Source organism: Canis lupus, chromosome 16 (genome assembly GCF_003254725.2).
Source record: "Canis lupus dingo isolate Sandy chromosome 16, ASM325472v2, whole genome shotgun sequence".
NCBI classification, from domain to species: Eukaryota; Metazoa; Chordata; class Mammalia; order Carnivora; family Canidae; genus Canis; species Canis lupus.
In genome coordinates, this window is record NC_064258.1 from 39,618,613 (window position 1) to 39,633,477 (window position 14,865).

Sequence of the window (14,865 nt, forward strand, 5' to 3'; positions counted from 1 at the left end):
TTGATACACTTGCAGCTCCCACATTAGGGGCATACATATTCATGGTTGTTAGGTCTTCTTGTTGGAAATACCCTTTAAGTATGATATAGTGTCCCTCTTCATCTTTTACTAGTCTTTGGGATTAAATTTAATTTACCTGATAGGAGGATTGCTTCCTCAACTTTCTTTTGAGGACCATTTAAATGGTAAATGGTTCTCCAACCTTTTATTTTCAGGCTGTAGGTGTCCTTATGTCTAAAATGAGTCTCTTGCAGACAGCAAATAGATGGGTCTTGCTTTTTTATCCAGTCTGAAACCCTGGGTATTTTGAGGGGATCATTAAGCCCATTCACATTCCGAGTTACTATTGAAAAATATGAATTTAGTGTCATGGTAATATCATTCAGTCCCTGTTTTTGTGGATTATTTCTTTGGGCTTCCTCTTGCTTTTACAGGGTCCCCCTTAATATTTCTTGCAGAGCCGGCTTGGTGGTCACATATTCTTTCAGTTTCTGCCTATCTTGGAAGCTCTTTATCTCTCCTTCTATTCTGAATGAGAGCCTTGCTGGATAAAGTATTATTGGCTGCATGTTCTTCTCATTTAGGACCCTGAATATATCCTGCCATCCCTTTCTGGCCTGCCAGGTCTCTGTGGAGAGGTCTGCTGTTAATCTAATATTTCTCCCCATATAAGTTAAGGGAGTCTCTCGCTGCTTTAAGGATTTTCTCTTGTCTCTCATTGCTTTAAGGATTTTCTATCTTTGGAACTTGCAAGTTTCATTATTAAATGTCGGGATGTTGAATGGTTTTTATTGATTTTAGAGGGGGGGGATCTCTCTATATCCTGGATCTGAATGCCTGTTTTCCTCTCCAAGTTAGGGAATTTCTCAGCTATGATTGTTCAAATACACTTTCTGGTCCTCTGTCCCTTTTGGCGCCCTCTGGAACACCAATTAAAATTAGATTTTTTTTTTCTTCTTCTGAAAGAAAGAAAGAAGAATAGAAAGGAAGAGAAAAAGTCACAGATCTTCCTTGACTTTATAATAAGGTTACATCCTGACATACCCATCATAAGTTGAAAATATCATAAATTGAGAATGTACTCCATACACCTAACCTACTGAGCATGATAGCTTAGCCTAGGTGATCTTAAATATGCTCAAAATACTTACATCAACCTACAGTTAAATTATTTAAACAGAATGTTGAATATCTATGTAGTTCATTGAACACTACACTAAAAGTGAAAAACAGAACAGTTGTAAATGTATTGTTTGTTCACCTTTGTGATGGTGTTGCTGATTGGGAGTGGTGGCTGACTGCTCAATATATTGCTAGCCAAAAAAGATCAAAACTCAAAATTCAAAGTATGGTTTCTATAGAATGCATATCACTTTGCACCATTGTAAAGTCAAAGAATCATAAGTTGAATTATTGTAAGTCAAGGACCACCTTTTTGGCGAAATAGGTTATTTCCCTTAACCTTTTCTCATGATCTTTTCATTGTTTTTCTCTTTTTTTCTCAGCTTCCTTCCTTGCCATCAACTTGTCTTCTAAGCCACTCACTCTTTTTTCTACCTCAGAAGCCCTCGTCATTAGGACTTTCAGTTTGGATTGCATCTCATTTAATTGATTTTTAATTTCAGCCTGATTAGGTCTAAATTCTGCAGTCATGAAGTCTCTTGAATCCTATATGCTTTTTTTCCAGAGCCACCAGTAGCTTTATAATTGTGCTTCTGAATTGGCTTTCTGACGTCAAATTGTAGTCCAAATTTTGTAACTCTGTGGCAGAGAGTACTGTTTCTGATTCTTTATTTGTGGCGAGTTCTTCTTTCTAGTCATTTTGCTCAGTGCAGAGTGGCCAAAAATGACTTATGTTAGAAAATGGAAGCAAAACGAAGAGGAAAAAAAAAAAAGAAAAAGAAAAAAGGAAAAAAGGAAAAAAACAAGGCAGGGTACCCTCTGGTTCTATATACTGTAAATCCCTCGACTACCCCAGGAGCTTTCCAGCACTGCTGGGTCAAGAACTTGCTCTCCCACTCTCTCCTTCCAGCTGTTTTTTGGGGGAGGGGCCTGCTGTGCTGATTCTCAGGTGTGTGCACCTGTGCACCTGGGGGATGCCCTGACCATTCTGGGTGCCAGACTCTGTGGGAGCTGTTGACCCCATGAGGCCCCTGTCACCTGGTGGCCCCGCTACATCTCAGGCACTGGGTGACAAAATGAGGAACAACCCACTGCCAGCGGCCAGCTCCCCAGCCCTGCAGTCAGCTCCCGCAGTGACTACCGCAGCTCCCAGTGCGCAGGGGCCTGGATGCTCCAGGGGCGGGCCCGCCGATCTGTACAGCTCGGGCCGCCTGGGGGCAGGAGCCACCTGGCTGTCCTGTGTCCTCCCGGCCTCTGCCTGACCCGGGGGAGCACCCGATCCTGGGCTGTGTCCCCCGGTGCCCTGGGCTCTGGGACCTGTGACACTGTGAATGGACTAAAGTGTAGGTCCATGATGTATAAACTTTAAATTTAAAAGCATCAGAGTGAATTTTGTTTGAACTTAACTTATACTTTATTACAATAAAACTCATAAGCCATTATACAGGTTAAAGAAAAAGTCAAAATATAGAAACAGTGAAATGACACGGGAAGGGCAAGCCTCCGTTGGGCTGCAGGCATGACGAGCCCCGCGGTGGGAGCTGGGGCGGGCTCCCGAGGTGGTCAGGGGGCTGCGCAGAGGTTGAAGCCAGTTGTCCCGGAGGCAATTGGCGGCTCTGGCACTCTGGGGACCCCGATTGCAGGTGCCAGGGCCTGCTCCTCCTCCGGGGTGGCCGCAGGTGCACGTGGCTCGTCCAGGGCGCAGCCGTGATCTAGAGCAGTGACCACTATCTGCAGTGGCTTCGCCTCCCCAGCTGGCACCTCAGCTGGGGCCAAGCCCTCAGCCCCAGCAGCCAGGGCGGCCTCGAGCACTTCAGGCCCATCCGAGGCAGCAGGCCCCACAGTTGGGGCTGGGGCGGGCTCCGGAAGTGCTTCAGGGTCTTTTGCTCGGGCCGAAGCTGTAGCTGCAAGAAGACAAAGTATCACCACCAGGACGGACTTTCCACGTCCCTCCCAAATCAAGGACACTCTTCCAACCGCTCAAAGAGCCCTGGGAGGTGTCCCCAGCCTGCAGCTCGTGGGGATGGGGTGTGAGCCGAACCCCTGCTCCCGGCCCAGCTGCACGGACGCTGGATCCGTGGGGCCCACCCTGTCCCCAGCTCGGCCACCCCCAGGCATCCTCACCCCCAGCCTCTGGCTCCGCTGCATGGAGGCGTCTGAGTTGTTGCAGGTAACGCCGGGCACGGAGCTCCACGTCTGTGCCTGGCATGCGCTGCCTTATGAATTCCAGAATCTTCTTCAGGGAGGCAGATTGGGGGAGCCGACAAAAGTCCTCCTGATAATAGTCCATCCATGTCTCCAGGATGCAGCAGATGGCCCTGGGGAGGGACAGGTGGGCACAGGGGTCAGAAGACAGGGCTCCCTCACACCGAGGTGTCCCGGGGAAGCCCTGCAGGACCCGGGGCCTCGGCCTCCCGTGCGGGGCTGTCAGAGGCCAGTCCTGCTCCTCGTCCACCTGCCACCTGGCGGTCCTGCCTGCCACAGGCCTGCTCCCCGAGGAGGGGCTGGCACGAAGCCTCTGTGCGGGGGAGCCCACGCCCAGCGGTGTGACCATCACGGTCTTTGCTGGGAAGCGGGGCTCCCTCCTCAGCCTGGCTCCCTGCCCACTTGCCCCTTGAATCCACCGGCAGGCGTCCGGGGACGGGGGGCGTCTGGCCTGTCATTGCCCTCACTGCACACACTGTCGCTCTGGGAAGGTCCAAGCCAGGAGGGCTCGGGCTCTGTGTCCTGCCAGGCCTTGCCAGGAGCCACCCGGGACCTCCACTTTCCCTCCCTGTGGCTCTACGCTGCCTCCCTCATGAGGGGCCCCGGGGGGTGTCCTTCCACTGACTCTAATCTGCCGTCTCCCACGGGGCCAGGGCCACCGGGTCTGTGAGCCCTCAATGGCCCTCGTGGCAACCTGCTGTGCACTGGGTCCAGGTGCCACCAGATTGGGGAGTGCGATGCTCCCCACCCCCTCTGCTCTGGGTCCCAGGTGTGGGGCAGACAGAGGGCTGGGAGGGGCGGGCATGGAGCAAGTCTCCCTTAGGGGTCCCAGTGCTCTCCCACCAAGCCCACGCCCTATTCACGGCTCTCCTTTCCTCCTTTCCTGAAGGGCCCTTAGACCTTTACCCCGTCACGGGAATTGCAGATGTGTGGGGTGAGGGTCCAGCACCCCCGGCCCACAGCCCCCTCGCTGCCCTCCTGGAGAGGGAAGGCCCTCGGGCAGGGGCCGGAGTCACTCACAGTTTCCAGCGCTGCAGGACCGCGTCGTCGCCACCACACGCAGCTGCGATGCACCCATATCTAGGGGAGGGCGGGGGCATCCCACGAATCATCCTGTGGCCGCGACCTCTCACCGTGGGGGCTGTCACCTCTGACCCCCGACTAGGCCGGAGCCCCGGGGGCCGTCAGCTCTGTGCGGGGGGCCACGGGCAGCCCCCGGAGAAGCGCCCGCACCTGCCGGGGCCTCCTGAATGCTTGAGCATGAAAGGCTCCGGCCAGGCCCACGGCCGATATCTGAGTGGGCCTGGGCGCCCGGGGACCCCGGGGTCCCCCTGTGTGGTTGCCCCAGGACACAGCCCCCCGATGGACTCTCCAACCTCCCTTTCAATGGGAAAAGAGGCCAGCTCAGGACCCCGGTGACGGTGGGGAGGAGGCACAGGCCCCGTCACGGGGGAGGAGGACGGCTGCGGAGCACAGGCACAGCCCCTCTGGCCGACCCGCCACAGGCCAGGCCCCGGGGCTGCCCTCCGGGACCCCACTGTGCCCTGGGTGACTCTGCTCCAGGCGGGGGAGCGGCCCGAGGCCGGGCAGCTCAGAACCATTCCCAGCCTCCCCACCAGCAGGTGGCCCACCCCTGGGCTGCGGAGGCGCAGGTGCTCACTTCGTAAACAGCAGATCCAGCACCTCGTCGGTGGTGGCAAATCCATGACAGTTGTCTAAAAAGATGAAAACGGAGATGACATCCCTGCGCAGCAAGGCGGGCAGCAGTTGTTGGAATTCCTGCTCCAGCAGCTCCGTCCGGCTGGGCTTCGTCGGGCAGATGGGAGGCGCCTTCCCGGCCGAGGCCCTTGCACCCTGAGTTGGGACAGAGGGGACGTGCATGGAGCCGCCGGGAGGCCTGGGGTGGGAGCGCAGCCCGCAGCCCGAGCTCTCGGGGGCCGTGGGGGGCAGGAGTGCCCACGGCAGGAACCCGGGCCTTGATGCCTGTGGCTCAGTCACTTAGCCTCTGACTCTGGGCTGTGGCTCGGGTCGTGGCCTCAGCACCCTGGGATCCCGCCCTGGCAGGCCCTGCGCTTGGGGCCCAGTCTGCTTCAGGAGCCTGGGTCTCCCTCTCCCCTCCCTGCTCTCTGCCTGTCTCTTACACAAACAAGACAAACTATCCGATAAAGAAACAATCTTAGAGGATAAATGTTCAAAAAAGTTTGGATCAGTACAAGGACCTCAAGAGACACAGAGAGACAGAGACCGAGAGAGACAGACACACAGACAGAGGGAGAAGCAGCCCTGGTGCAGAGAGCCCGAGGCGGGACTCGATCCCGGGCCTGCGGGGTCAGGGCCTGGGCGGAAGGCAGGCGCTAAACCCCTGGGCGACCAGGCCGCCCCTGAAGGCTCTGCTCTGATATTCCTACACCTCTGTGCACAGGGACTCTGCATCTGGCCCAGGCAGGGGCAGGGCCCTGGGGCAAGTGTGGGGAGCAGGGGAATGCAGACTCATGTGGGAGCAGGAGTGTAGGGGGGAGCCCAGGGGAGTAGCAGGCTGGCTTCTGGGACCCGGGGCCCTTCGTGCCGCATCGGGGACCCGGGTGTCGGGGGTGCCCCGGCCCCTGCACTCATTTGAGCCCGCGCTGGCCTCTGTTAGCTGCGCAGGGCACTTCCCAGTTCCTCGAGGCGGTGGGGCAGAGCACCCCTTCCTCCCACTCGCGCCCCCATCCCGGGTGGAGCTCTGTGGAGACAGTGCCCGGCAGCCAGGCAGGAGGCCTCAGCGCCCGGTCCGGCCGCCTCGGCTGGGCCGCACCCCCAGTGGCCCCCATCCAGACACACCACAGCGCAGGCGGCACCCCCCTCCCCCAAGGAGAGCAAAGGGATGCGGCTGCAGGGCCTCGGGGGGACTCTTACTCGGCGGGTAAGAGGACCTCAGGAGCCCTGTTTGCACCCTGCCCACCTTGACCTCAGGGTGACCCTGAAGGGATCACCGGGGAACCTGCCGCCCTGCAACATCCCCCAGCCTGGATGCACCTGCCCACACATCCCTGTTTCCCTGAAGCTGAAGAGGAGGGGATGGGGCCACCCAGGATGGCTGGCACAGGGGGCCTGGCCTGGCCTGCTCTGGCTTACCTGACGGCGCCTCCTGATAAACGCCCTGAGGCGTTGGTTTTTATGCTGGAGCCAAAGCCTACAGCATTGGAACAAGCGGCACCCCTGGGGTTCCTGGGAGCCAGAGCCCCCAGAGGTGGGCCGGCAGCAGGAGAACATCTTCCAGGAGCGGATGTCTCCAGCCAAGTGAGCCTGAGGTGGGGCTGCACTAGATGCGGTTGCCTGGTCACGGGGGTTCCAAGTTCCGTTGGGCTCTGTGTCACGGGAGTGACCTCACTTCCTGGGACCCCCTCCCTGACCCACTCCTGGAGGAAGCTGCCGACGGCTCCCCCGTCCCTGCAGGCGATGGCCTGTGCACACAGTGACACACCCGCACCCCTGTCCACAGGCCCCAGGGAAGGACTGTGTGCAGCCAGGGCCCCAGCCTGGACACACGCCTGCGTTCAGACACAACTTTCCATTCTTCCCCGGTTTTGACCCCAGAGAAGCCGTTGTGCCCGTCGGGGATGGTCTGCATCTTGCCCGTGGGACAGGGATTATCCTAGCGGGTGCTTCCTCCAGACGTCCCCAGGCCACTGTGGCATCATATCTATGACATTGGAGGCGGGTGTCACATGCGGGAAATACCTCCAACCACATGTTCTTCCTTGGTGTGTACATGCGCCCAGGCCCACGAGGTCCATGTGCACACACGTGGGCACCAGTGCTCTCATACTGGAGGCCCAGAAGATGACAGTCCCACCGGGGGAGGGATGGGCAATAGCTCCCCACGATCCTAGGCTCCTGGATCCAAGGCAAACCCTACAGAAGGTGTCAGAGTCTCGGCCTAGAAGGTGTGAGGCCGTCCTTATCCTGAACCCCTGCCTGTCGTGTGTTATGGGCCCTTCCCTCCTTCCCACTGGGTGAGCTGTGGACAGCGGTGCACCCAGTGGGTCGCCCTGACCTGGGCTCTAGGGAACCTGCTGTCAGCCACAGAACTGAAAGTAGACAGGAGGCACTGACTCTCCGGCTTGACCCCCAACTGAACTGAAAGCACGTTGTGTGTCCACGTACACTGACAGAGAAACAGAGACACGGATATGAATGTAGACACAGATGCAGACCTAGGAAGTTAGCAGAGGAGAAGCAACATCACTGAAGATCATTAAATAAAAAAAGAAATAAAGCTGAGTCTCGAATGGAGAAAATGGAGTAATTAAAATAGAATCATGAAAAAATAATTCATCAAACCGAAAAGCAGAGAGAGGGATAGAGAAGAAGGAGCACTTTGGTGACACAAAGAAACGGCAAGCCTCGAATGTAAGGGTGATCGTGCCTCACGGACTCCATGGAACCTAAGTTGGGCAACAAGCAGCACCTTCCAGCAAAGGCCTAAGCGAATTATTTTCTGTTGTTGTTTTTTATTTAAAGATTTTTATCTCTTTATTCATGAGAGTGACAGAGAGTGAGAGAGGCAGAGACATAGGCCGAGGGAGAAGCAGGCTCCATGCAGGAAGCCTGATGGGGGACTCGATCCCGGATCCCAGGATCAGGCCCTGGGCCGATGGTGGATGCTCAGCTCAGCCCCTGAGTCACCTGGGGGTCTAGACTAAGCTAATGAAAATGTACAAGGGATTGTGTCATACTGTGTTTGTAATGGGGTAAAATCTCTCTTTACTAAGAAAGTGAGGGCAGCCCGGGTGGCTCAGCGGTTTAGCGCTGCCTTCGGCCCAGGGCCTGATCCTGGGGCCCCGAGATCGGGTCCCCCCTTGGGCTCCCTGCATGGAGCCTGCTTCTCCCTCTGCCTGTGTCTCTGCCTCTCTCTCCGTGTGTCTCTCATAAATAAATAAAAATCAGTATACACCACATTTTCTTTATCCATTTACCTTTGATGGACATCTGAGTTGCTCCCAGCCCTTGGCTATGATAAAGAACGCTTCTATGAGGATGGAGGTCTCCTGGCGACCCTGCTTTCTATTCTTTTGACTACACGTAGCCCAGAAGTAGGATTGCTGGATTCTATGGTAGCTGTATTTTTAATTTTTTTGAGGAACTCTCATACTGTTTACATAGTGGTTGCACCATGTTACATTCCTATCAGCAATGCACAAGTGTCCTGATTTCTCCATATCCTTGCCAACATTTTATTTTTTAATAGTGGTCATCCTAATGGGTGTGAGGTGACCCTCATCGTGGTTGTGATTTGCCTTTTTTGATGGTTAGTGATGTGGAGCATCATTTCATAGGTTCATTGGCCATTTATACATCTTCTTTCAAGGAATGTCTGTACAGGCTCTTCGTCCTTTCTTCCATTGGGCTACTTGTTGCCTTGTGATGAAGTTCGTAGGAGTTTTTTGTGTATTAACTTATTGTCAAATACATGGTTTGCACATATTTTTCCCATTCTATTCATTGTCTCTTCACTCTCTAGATTGTATCCTTTGGTGCATTTGAAGTTTTATAGACCCCATTTGTCTATGTTTACTTGTTTGCTGGTGCTTTGGTATCGTAGTCAGGAAATCACTGCCAGGTCCGTGGATCCTGGGTGGCTCAGTCAGTAAGCATATGACTCAATGTCAGCTCAGGTCTTGATCTCAGGGTTGTGAGTTCAGGCCCCATAATAGGCTCCACCCTGGGTATGGAGCCTGTTGAAAAAAAGAAAGAAATCATTGGCAGATCTAATATTGTGAATCTTTTCCCTATGTTTCCTTGCAAGCATTTTATAATTTTAACTTTTACGTTTAGTTCTTTGATACATTTTGAGTTAAGTCTTTGTACATGATGTCAGGCAAGAGCCCACTTTATTGTTTTGCATGTAGATACTCAGTGTTTTCAACAGCATTTGTTAGAGAGACTCTCCTTTCCCTATTGAGTGGTTTTTACGTCCTTTTTGAAGATTACCCGATCATATACATGAGGCTTTCTTTCTGGTTCTGTTACACTTCACTGGTCTGTGTAGACCTACCTTTATACCAGGGCTATGCTATTTTGACTTCTTTAGCTGGGCAATGTATCGAAATGAGGACATGTGAATTCTCCCACTTTGTTCTTTTTTCCCAAAGTTATCTGGGCTATTTGGCTTCCCTTGATTCCAAATAATTTTAGGACGGATTTTTCGATTTCTGGGAAAAAAAATGGTATCGGGATTTTGATAGAGATTGCCTTGATCCTGTGAAGTACTTTGGGCAGCATTGACATTTCAGCAATATTAAGTCTATCATTGGGATGCCCGGGTGGCTCTGTGGTTAAGCATCTGCCTTTGGTTCAGGGCATGATCCTGGAGTCCCCGGATCGAGTCCTGCATCAGGCTCCCTGCACGGGGCCTGCTTCTCTCTCTGCCTGTGTCTCTGCCTCGCTCTCCGTGTGTCTCTCATGAATAAATAAATAACATCTTTTAAAAAAATATTAAGTCTATCAACTTATGAATGCAAGATATCTATTTTTGGTTTTTTTTTTAAACATTACTCTTACATATGTTTTCTCATTTTCAGTGTATGATTCTTTCACTTCTTTCATTAGTCTTATTCCTGAATATCTTACTTTTTTCAGTGTTGTGGTAAATGGAGTTGTGTTCTTGAGTTCCACTTCAAATTGTTCATTATTAATATATAGAGATGCAACTGCTTCTTGGTGTGTTGGTTTTCATTTCTGCAACCTTGTTGAATTTGTTTACTGCTTCTAACTTTTTTAATCCTTACGATTTCTACGTATAAGATTATGGTATATGCAAATATGATTATTCTTCTTCCTTTCCAGTTTGGATGTTTTTTGTTTCTTTTACTTGCCTAATTGCTCTGGCTAAGTTTTCTAGTACTATATTTGATGGAAAGGCCAGAGTAAAGAACTTCATTTTGATCCTATTTTTAGAGGAAAAGTTTGAGTCTTTTGCTATTTTGCACATTAGTTGGGATGTTTTTTTTTTTCATATTTGGTCTTTATTATGTTTAGTTGGTTTACTTTTACTCCTAGTTTAGTAAGAGTTCTTTTCATGAAAGAGTATTAAGTCTCGCGAAGTGAAAAAAATAAACAACACTCAAAGGCTTTTACCATCTGAACCACCTAGGTGCCCCCCTTTGCACATTCTTTTTTTGTTTCTTATATTACACTTAGGAATGAAATCATATGGTATTTGTGTTTCTCTGACTCACTTATTTCACTTAGTATTACTCTTTTGCTCCATGTAGGTCATTCCAAATGACGAGATTTCATTCTTTTGTATAACTGTATAATACTCCATCGCATATGTACCACGTCTTATTTATCCATTCATCTATTCTTTCTAGAGTTCCTTGAGATATTTATATATATATATATATATATATATATTTTTTTTTTCTGTATGTGTTTATAGCATTAAGCTCTCCTAGAAATCTTTTGCTGCAGCCTAAATGTTTTGGTATATTGGGTTTCCTTGTTTCATTTGTTTCAAGATACTATGTATTTATGTAAGAAAGAGAACCCAGGAGTGGGTGGGGGCAGGGGGAAAGGAGAGGGAGAATCTTAAGCAGGCTCCACACTCACTGCAGAACCCAGCACAGGGCTCGATCTCAAGATCCTGAGATCATGATCTGAGCCAAATCAGGAGTTAAAGGCTTAACCAACTGAACCACCCAGATGGCCTCAAGATGCTTTTTAATTTCCCCCTTAAGTTATTCTATGAAAAATGTTTTCTTCTTTGACCTGTTGGTTGTTAAGAGAACGTTGTTTCATAATTGGTTCTTTATACATCTGGGACTTCACTAATACGGTGGTCACTGGCCAGGCACATGTGACAATTTACATTAAAATTAATTAAAATTATATAAAATTAAAGATTCACTTTCTCAAGCACACTCGCCATATATATCAGACATGTAATAACCACATACCATATTGGGCAGCACTAGTAGACAGTATTTCCTTTTTACAGTAGGATCTATTGGTAGTCTTGATATAGAATAATAGTTGTCAACCAGCTGCAATTTTGTCCCCCATGGGACGTATGGCAATGTCTGGAAACATGTTTGGTTTCACAGGTAGGGGATCCGTGTTTTACTGGCATCTAGTGGGTGGAGTTCTGGAAAGCTGTTAAAATCCCGTAATTCACAGGACAGCCCCCCAACAAAGGCTCATCCGGCCCACATGCCAGTAGTTTTGATGGTGAAAACCTTTGACCTATAATATGTTTCAGCAGGAGGTGGAGGGCTCGTTTTTTTTCCCTCTGATTGGCCAGTTGACTAGACCCCCTCTGCTGTGTGTGTATTCAATCCATCCTCTGCTTACTGCTGGTGAACTTTAAGCTAAAAATGTGTTGTTGTTGTTGTTGTTGTTTTCACTTAAATGGTGGAGAAGGTCCTATCCCTTGCTAATTAGCATACAATTTTTTTTAAAGTGAGATTGATAGTTAAGGCCCTTTACAATGAAAGAATACATATTTTATTTTATTTTTTATTTTTTAAAGATTTTTTTTTTATTTATTCATGAGAGAGACACAGAGGGAGAGAGAGGCACAGACACAGGCAGAGGGAGAAGCAGGCTCCACGCAGAAGCCTGACGTGGGACTCGATCCTGGGTCTCCAGGATCACACCCTAGGCCGAAGGCAGTCGCCAAACCACTGAGCCACCCGGGCGGCCCAGCATACAATTTTTAAAAATCGACTTTTGCTATCTTACAGGTTCTTTGACTCAGCACATATAGACAAGTCTCTGTTCCTGGCTCAACATGGCTTCAACTTCAAGGTAAGTGCGTTTGATGAAAGCCTTTATGAAGGGCCACACCCAGGACATTTTTAGCTCTTGGTCCTGCTGGCCTCACTAAGCATATGGTGTCTAGGAAAGAAAAAGGAGGAAGAGAGAGCAGAAAAGGGAGATTGAGGAAAGATGAGGCAAGCAGGGTAGTGTATGTGGTATAGGTGAGGCTTTGTAGCTCCAGGGTCTGCACTGTGTCTGAAAATGTGATTTATTTCTCTCATCTTATTTTTTTTTTAAGATTTATATTATATATAAATCAGAGAGAGGGAGAGAGAGCACAAGTGGGAGTTAGAGAGAGAGGGAGAACACGCTCCAGATTGAGCACGGAGCCCGATGTGGGACTCGACCTCATGACCCCGAGATCAGGATCCAAGCTGAAACCAACAGTTGGTCACATAACTGACTGTGCCATCCAGGCGCCCCTTCCTCATCTTTTAATGCACAAGGTGCTTGCTACTGGACTACCATGGTCCCTGCAAGCTTTACCATTCCATGAGTCTTCTTTCCTTATTTTTTTCAAGTTTTTACTTAAATTCTAGTTAGTTAACATATACTGTAATATTGGTTCAAGACTAGTGTTTAGTGATTCATCACTTACCTATAACACCCTGTGCTCATCACAAGTGCCCTCCTCACTGCCAATCACCACGCCAATCCCATGCCCTCCTTCCCTCCAGCAAGCCTGTTGTTCTCTGTACTAAAGAATCTCTTATAGTATACCTCCCACTCTTTTCCTTCCTTCCCCTATATTCGTTTTTTTTTTTTTAATTCCACATATGATTGAAATCATCTGGTATTTTCTCTGAATGACTGACTTTGCTTAACATATAGAATACACTCTAGGTCCTTCCATATCATTGCAAAAGAGAATATCATCTTTTGATGACTAATATTCCATTGTCTGTCTTTCTATCTGTCTATCTGTCTATGTACGACATCTTATTTGCCTGTTCATCAGTCCATGGACATTTGGGCTCTTTTCATAGTTTGTTTAATGTTGATAATGCTGCTGTAAATATTAGGGTGCATGTGCCCCTTCAGAGAATATTCTTGTATCCTCTGGGTAAATACTTAATAGTGCTGTTGCTGGATCACACATAGGGTAGTTTAATTTTGACTTCTTGAGGAACCTCCATAGTGTTTTCCAGAGTGGTTGCACAGCTTTGCATTCCCCCAAGAGTATGAGAGGGTTCCCCTTTCTCAGTAACCTTGCCAACATCTGTTGTTTTCTGTGTTGTTAATTTTAGACATTCTGACAGGTGTGAGAAGGGATTGCATCATGATTTTGGTTTGTATTTCCCTGATGATGTGTGATGTTGAGTAATCCCATGTGCCTGTTGGCCATTTGTAGGTCTTCTTGGGAAGAATGTCTATTCTGTCATCGGCCCATTTCTTAAATGGATTATTTGGTTATTGAGTGTTGAGTTTGATAAGTACTTTGTAGATTTTGGATAAGAGCCCTTTATCTGATAGGTCATTTGCAAACGTCTTCTCCCATTCCCTAGGTTGCCTTTTAGTTTTGTTGATGGTTTCCTTTGTTGTGCAGAAGCTTTTCATCTTGATGAAGTCCCGGTAGTTCATTTTTGCTTTTGTCTCCCTTGCCTTCATACATTTGCAAGAAGTTACTGTGGCCAAGTTCAAAAAGGGTGGTGCCTGTGTTCTACTTTAGGATTTTGATGGATCGTGGTCTCACATTTAGATCTTTCATCCATTTTGAGTTTATCTTTGTGTATGGTGTAAGAGAATGGTCCAGTTTCCTTCTTCTGCATGTGGATGTCCAATTTTCCCAGCACCATTTATTGAAGAGACTGTCTTTCTTCCAATGGATAGTCTTTCCTCCTTTATCGAATATTAGTTGACCATAGAGTTGAGGGTCCACTTCTGGATTCTCTATTCTGTTCCATTGATCTATGTGTCTGGTTTGTGCCAGTACCACACTGTCTTGATGACCACAGCTTTGTAGTACAACCTGAAATCTAGCATTGTGATGACCCCAGCTAAAGTTTTCTTTTTCAATATTCCCCTGGCTATTCGGGGTCTTTTCTGATTCCACACAAATCTTAAGATGATTTGTTCCAACTCTCTTAAGATAGTCCATGGTATTTTGATAGGAATTTCATTGAACGTGTATATTGGCCGGGGGAACATGGACATTTTCACAATATTAATTCTTCCAATCCATGAGCATGGAATATTTTTCCATCTCTTTGTGTCTTGCTCAATTTCTTTCAGAAGTGTTCTGTAGTTTTTCGGGTATAGATCCTTTACCTCTTTGGTTAGGTTGATTCCTAGGTATCTCATTCTTTGGGTGCAATTGTAAATGGGATTGACTCTTTAATTTCTCTTTCTTCAGTCTCATTGTTAGTGTACAGAAATGCCACTGACTTCTGGGCATTGATTTTGTATCCTGCCACACTGCCAAATCGCTGTGTGAGTTCTAGCAATCTTGAGGTGGAGTCTTTTGGGTTTTCTATGTACAGTATCATGTCATCTGCGAAGAGGGGAGTTTGACTTCTTCTTTGCTGATTTGAATGCCTTTTATTTCTTCTTATTGCCTGATTGCTGAGGCTAGGACTTCTAATACTATGTTGAATAGCAGTGGTGAGAGGATCTTAGGGGAAAGGCTCCCAGTGTTTCCCCATTAAGAATGATATTTGCTGTGGGATTTTCATAGATGGCTTTTAAGATGCTGAGGAATGTTCCCTCTATCTCTACACTCTCAAGAGTTTTGATTAG

General features: G+C 48.8%; 1 protein-coding gene across 1 annotated transcript; it reads right to left on the bottom strand.

Moving 5' to 3' along the window:
• Positions 1-2,533: 2,533 nt before the first annotated feature.
• On the bottom strand, positions 2,534-6,657 carry LOC112676853 (ral guanine nucleotide dissociation stimulator-like). Its single transcript, XM_025474671.2, has 5 exons — positions 6,442-6,657; positions 4,988-5,181; positions 4,348-4,407; positions 3,247-3,440; positions 2,534-3,026 (listed from the first exon to the last, which is right to left on the bottom strand). Exons 1-5 carry the CDS (start codon positions 6,577-6,579, stop codon positions 2,686-2,688), a joined length of 927 nt encoding a protein of 308 aa, XP_025330456.1. The 5' UTR covers positions 6,580-6,657; the 3' UTR covers positions 2,534-2,685.
• Between the last annotated feature and the right edge of the window lie 8,208 nt (positions 6,658-14,865).

Excerpts from the sequence above, each read along its gene's own strand:
- LOC112676853 (XM_025474671.2), bottom strand. The coding sequence starts at position 6,579 with ATGTTCTCCTGCTGCCGGCCCACCTCTGGGGGCTCTGGCTCCCAGGAA. Across the intron at positions 5,182-6,441 it reads TTATCAGGAGGCGCCGTCAG|GGTGCAAGGGCCTCGGCCGG; the intron begins GTAAGCCAGAGC and ends GTCCCAACTCAG. Across the intron at positions 4,408-4,987 it reads CTGGATCTGCTGTTTACGAA|ATATGGGTGCATCGCAGCTG; the intron begins GTGAGCACCTGC and ends GCCCTCCCCTAG.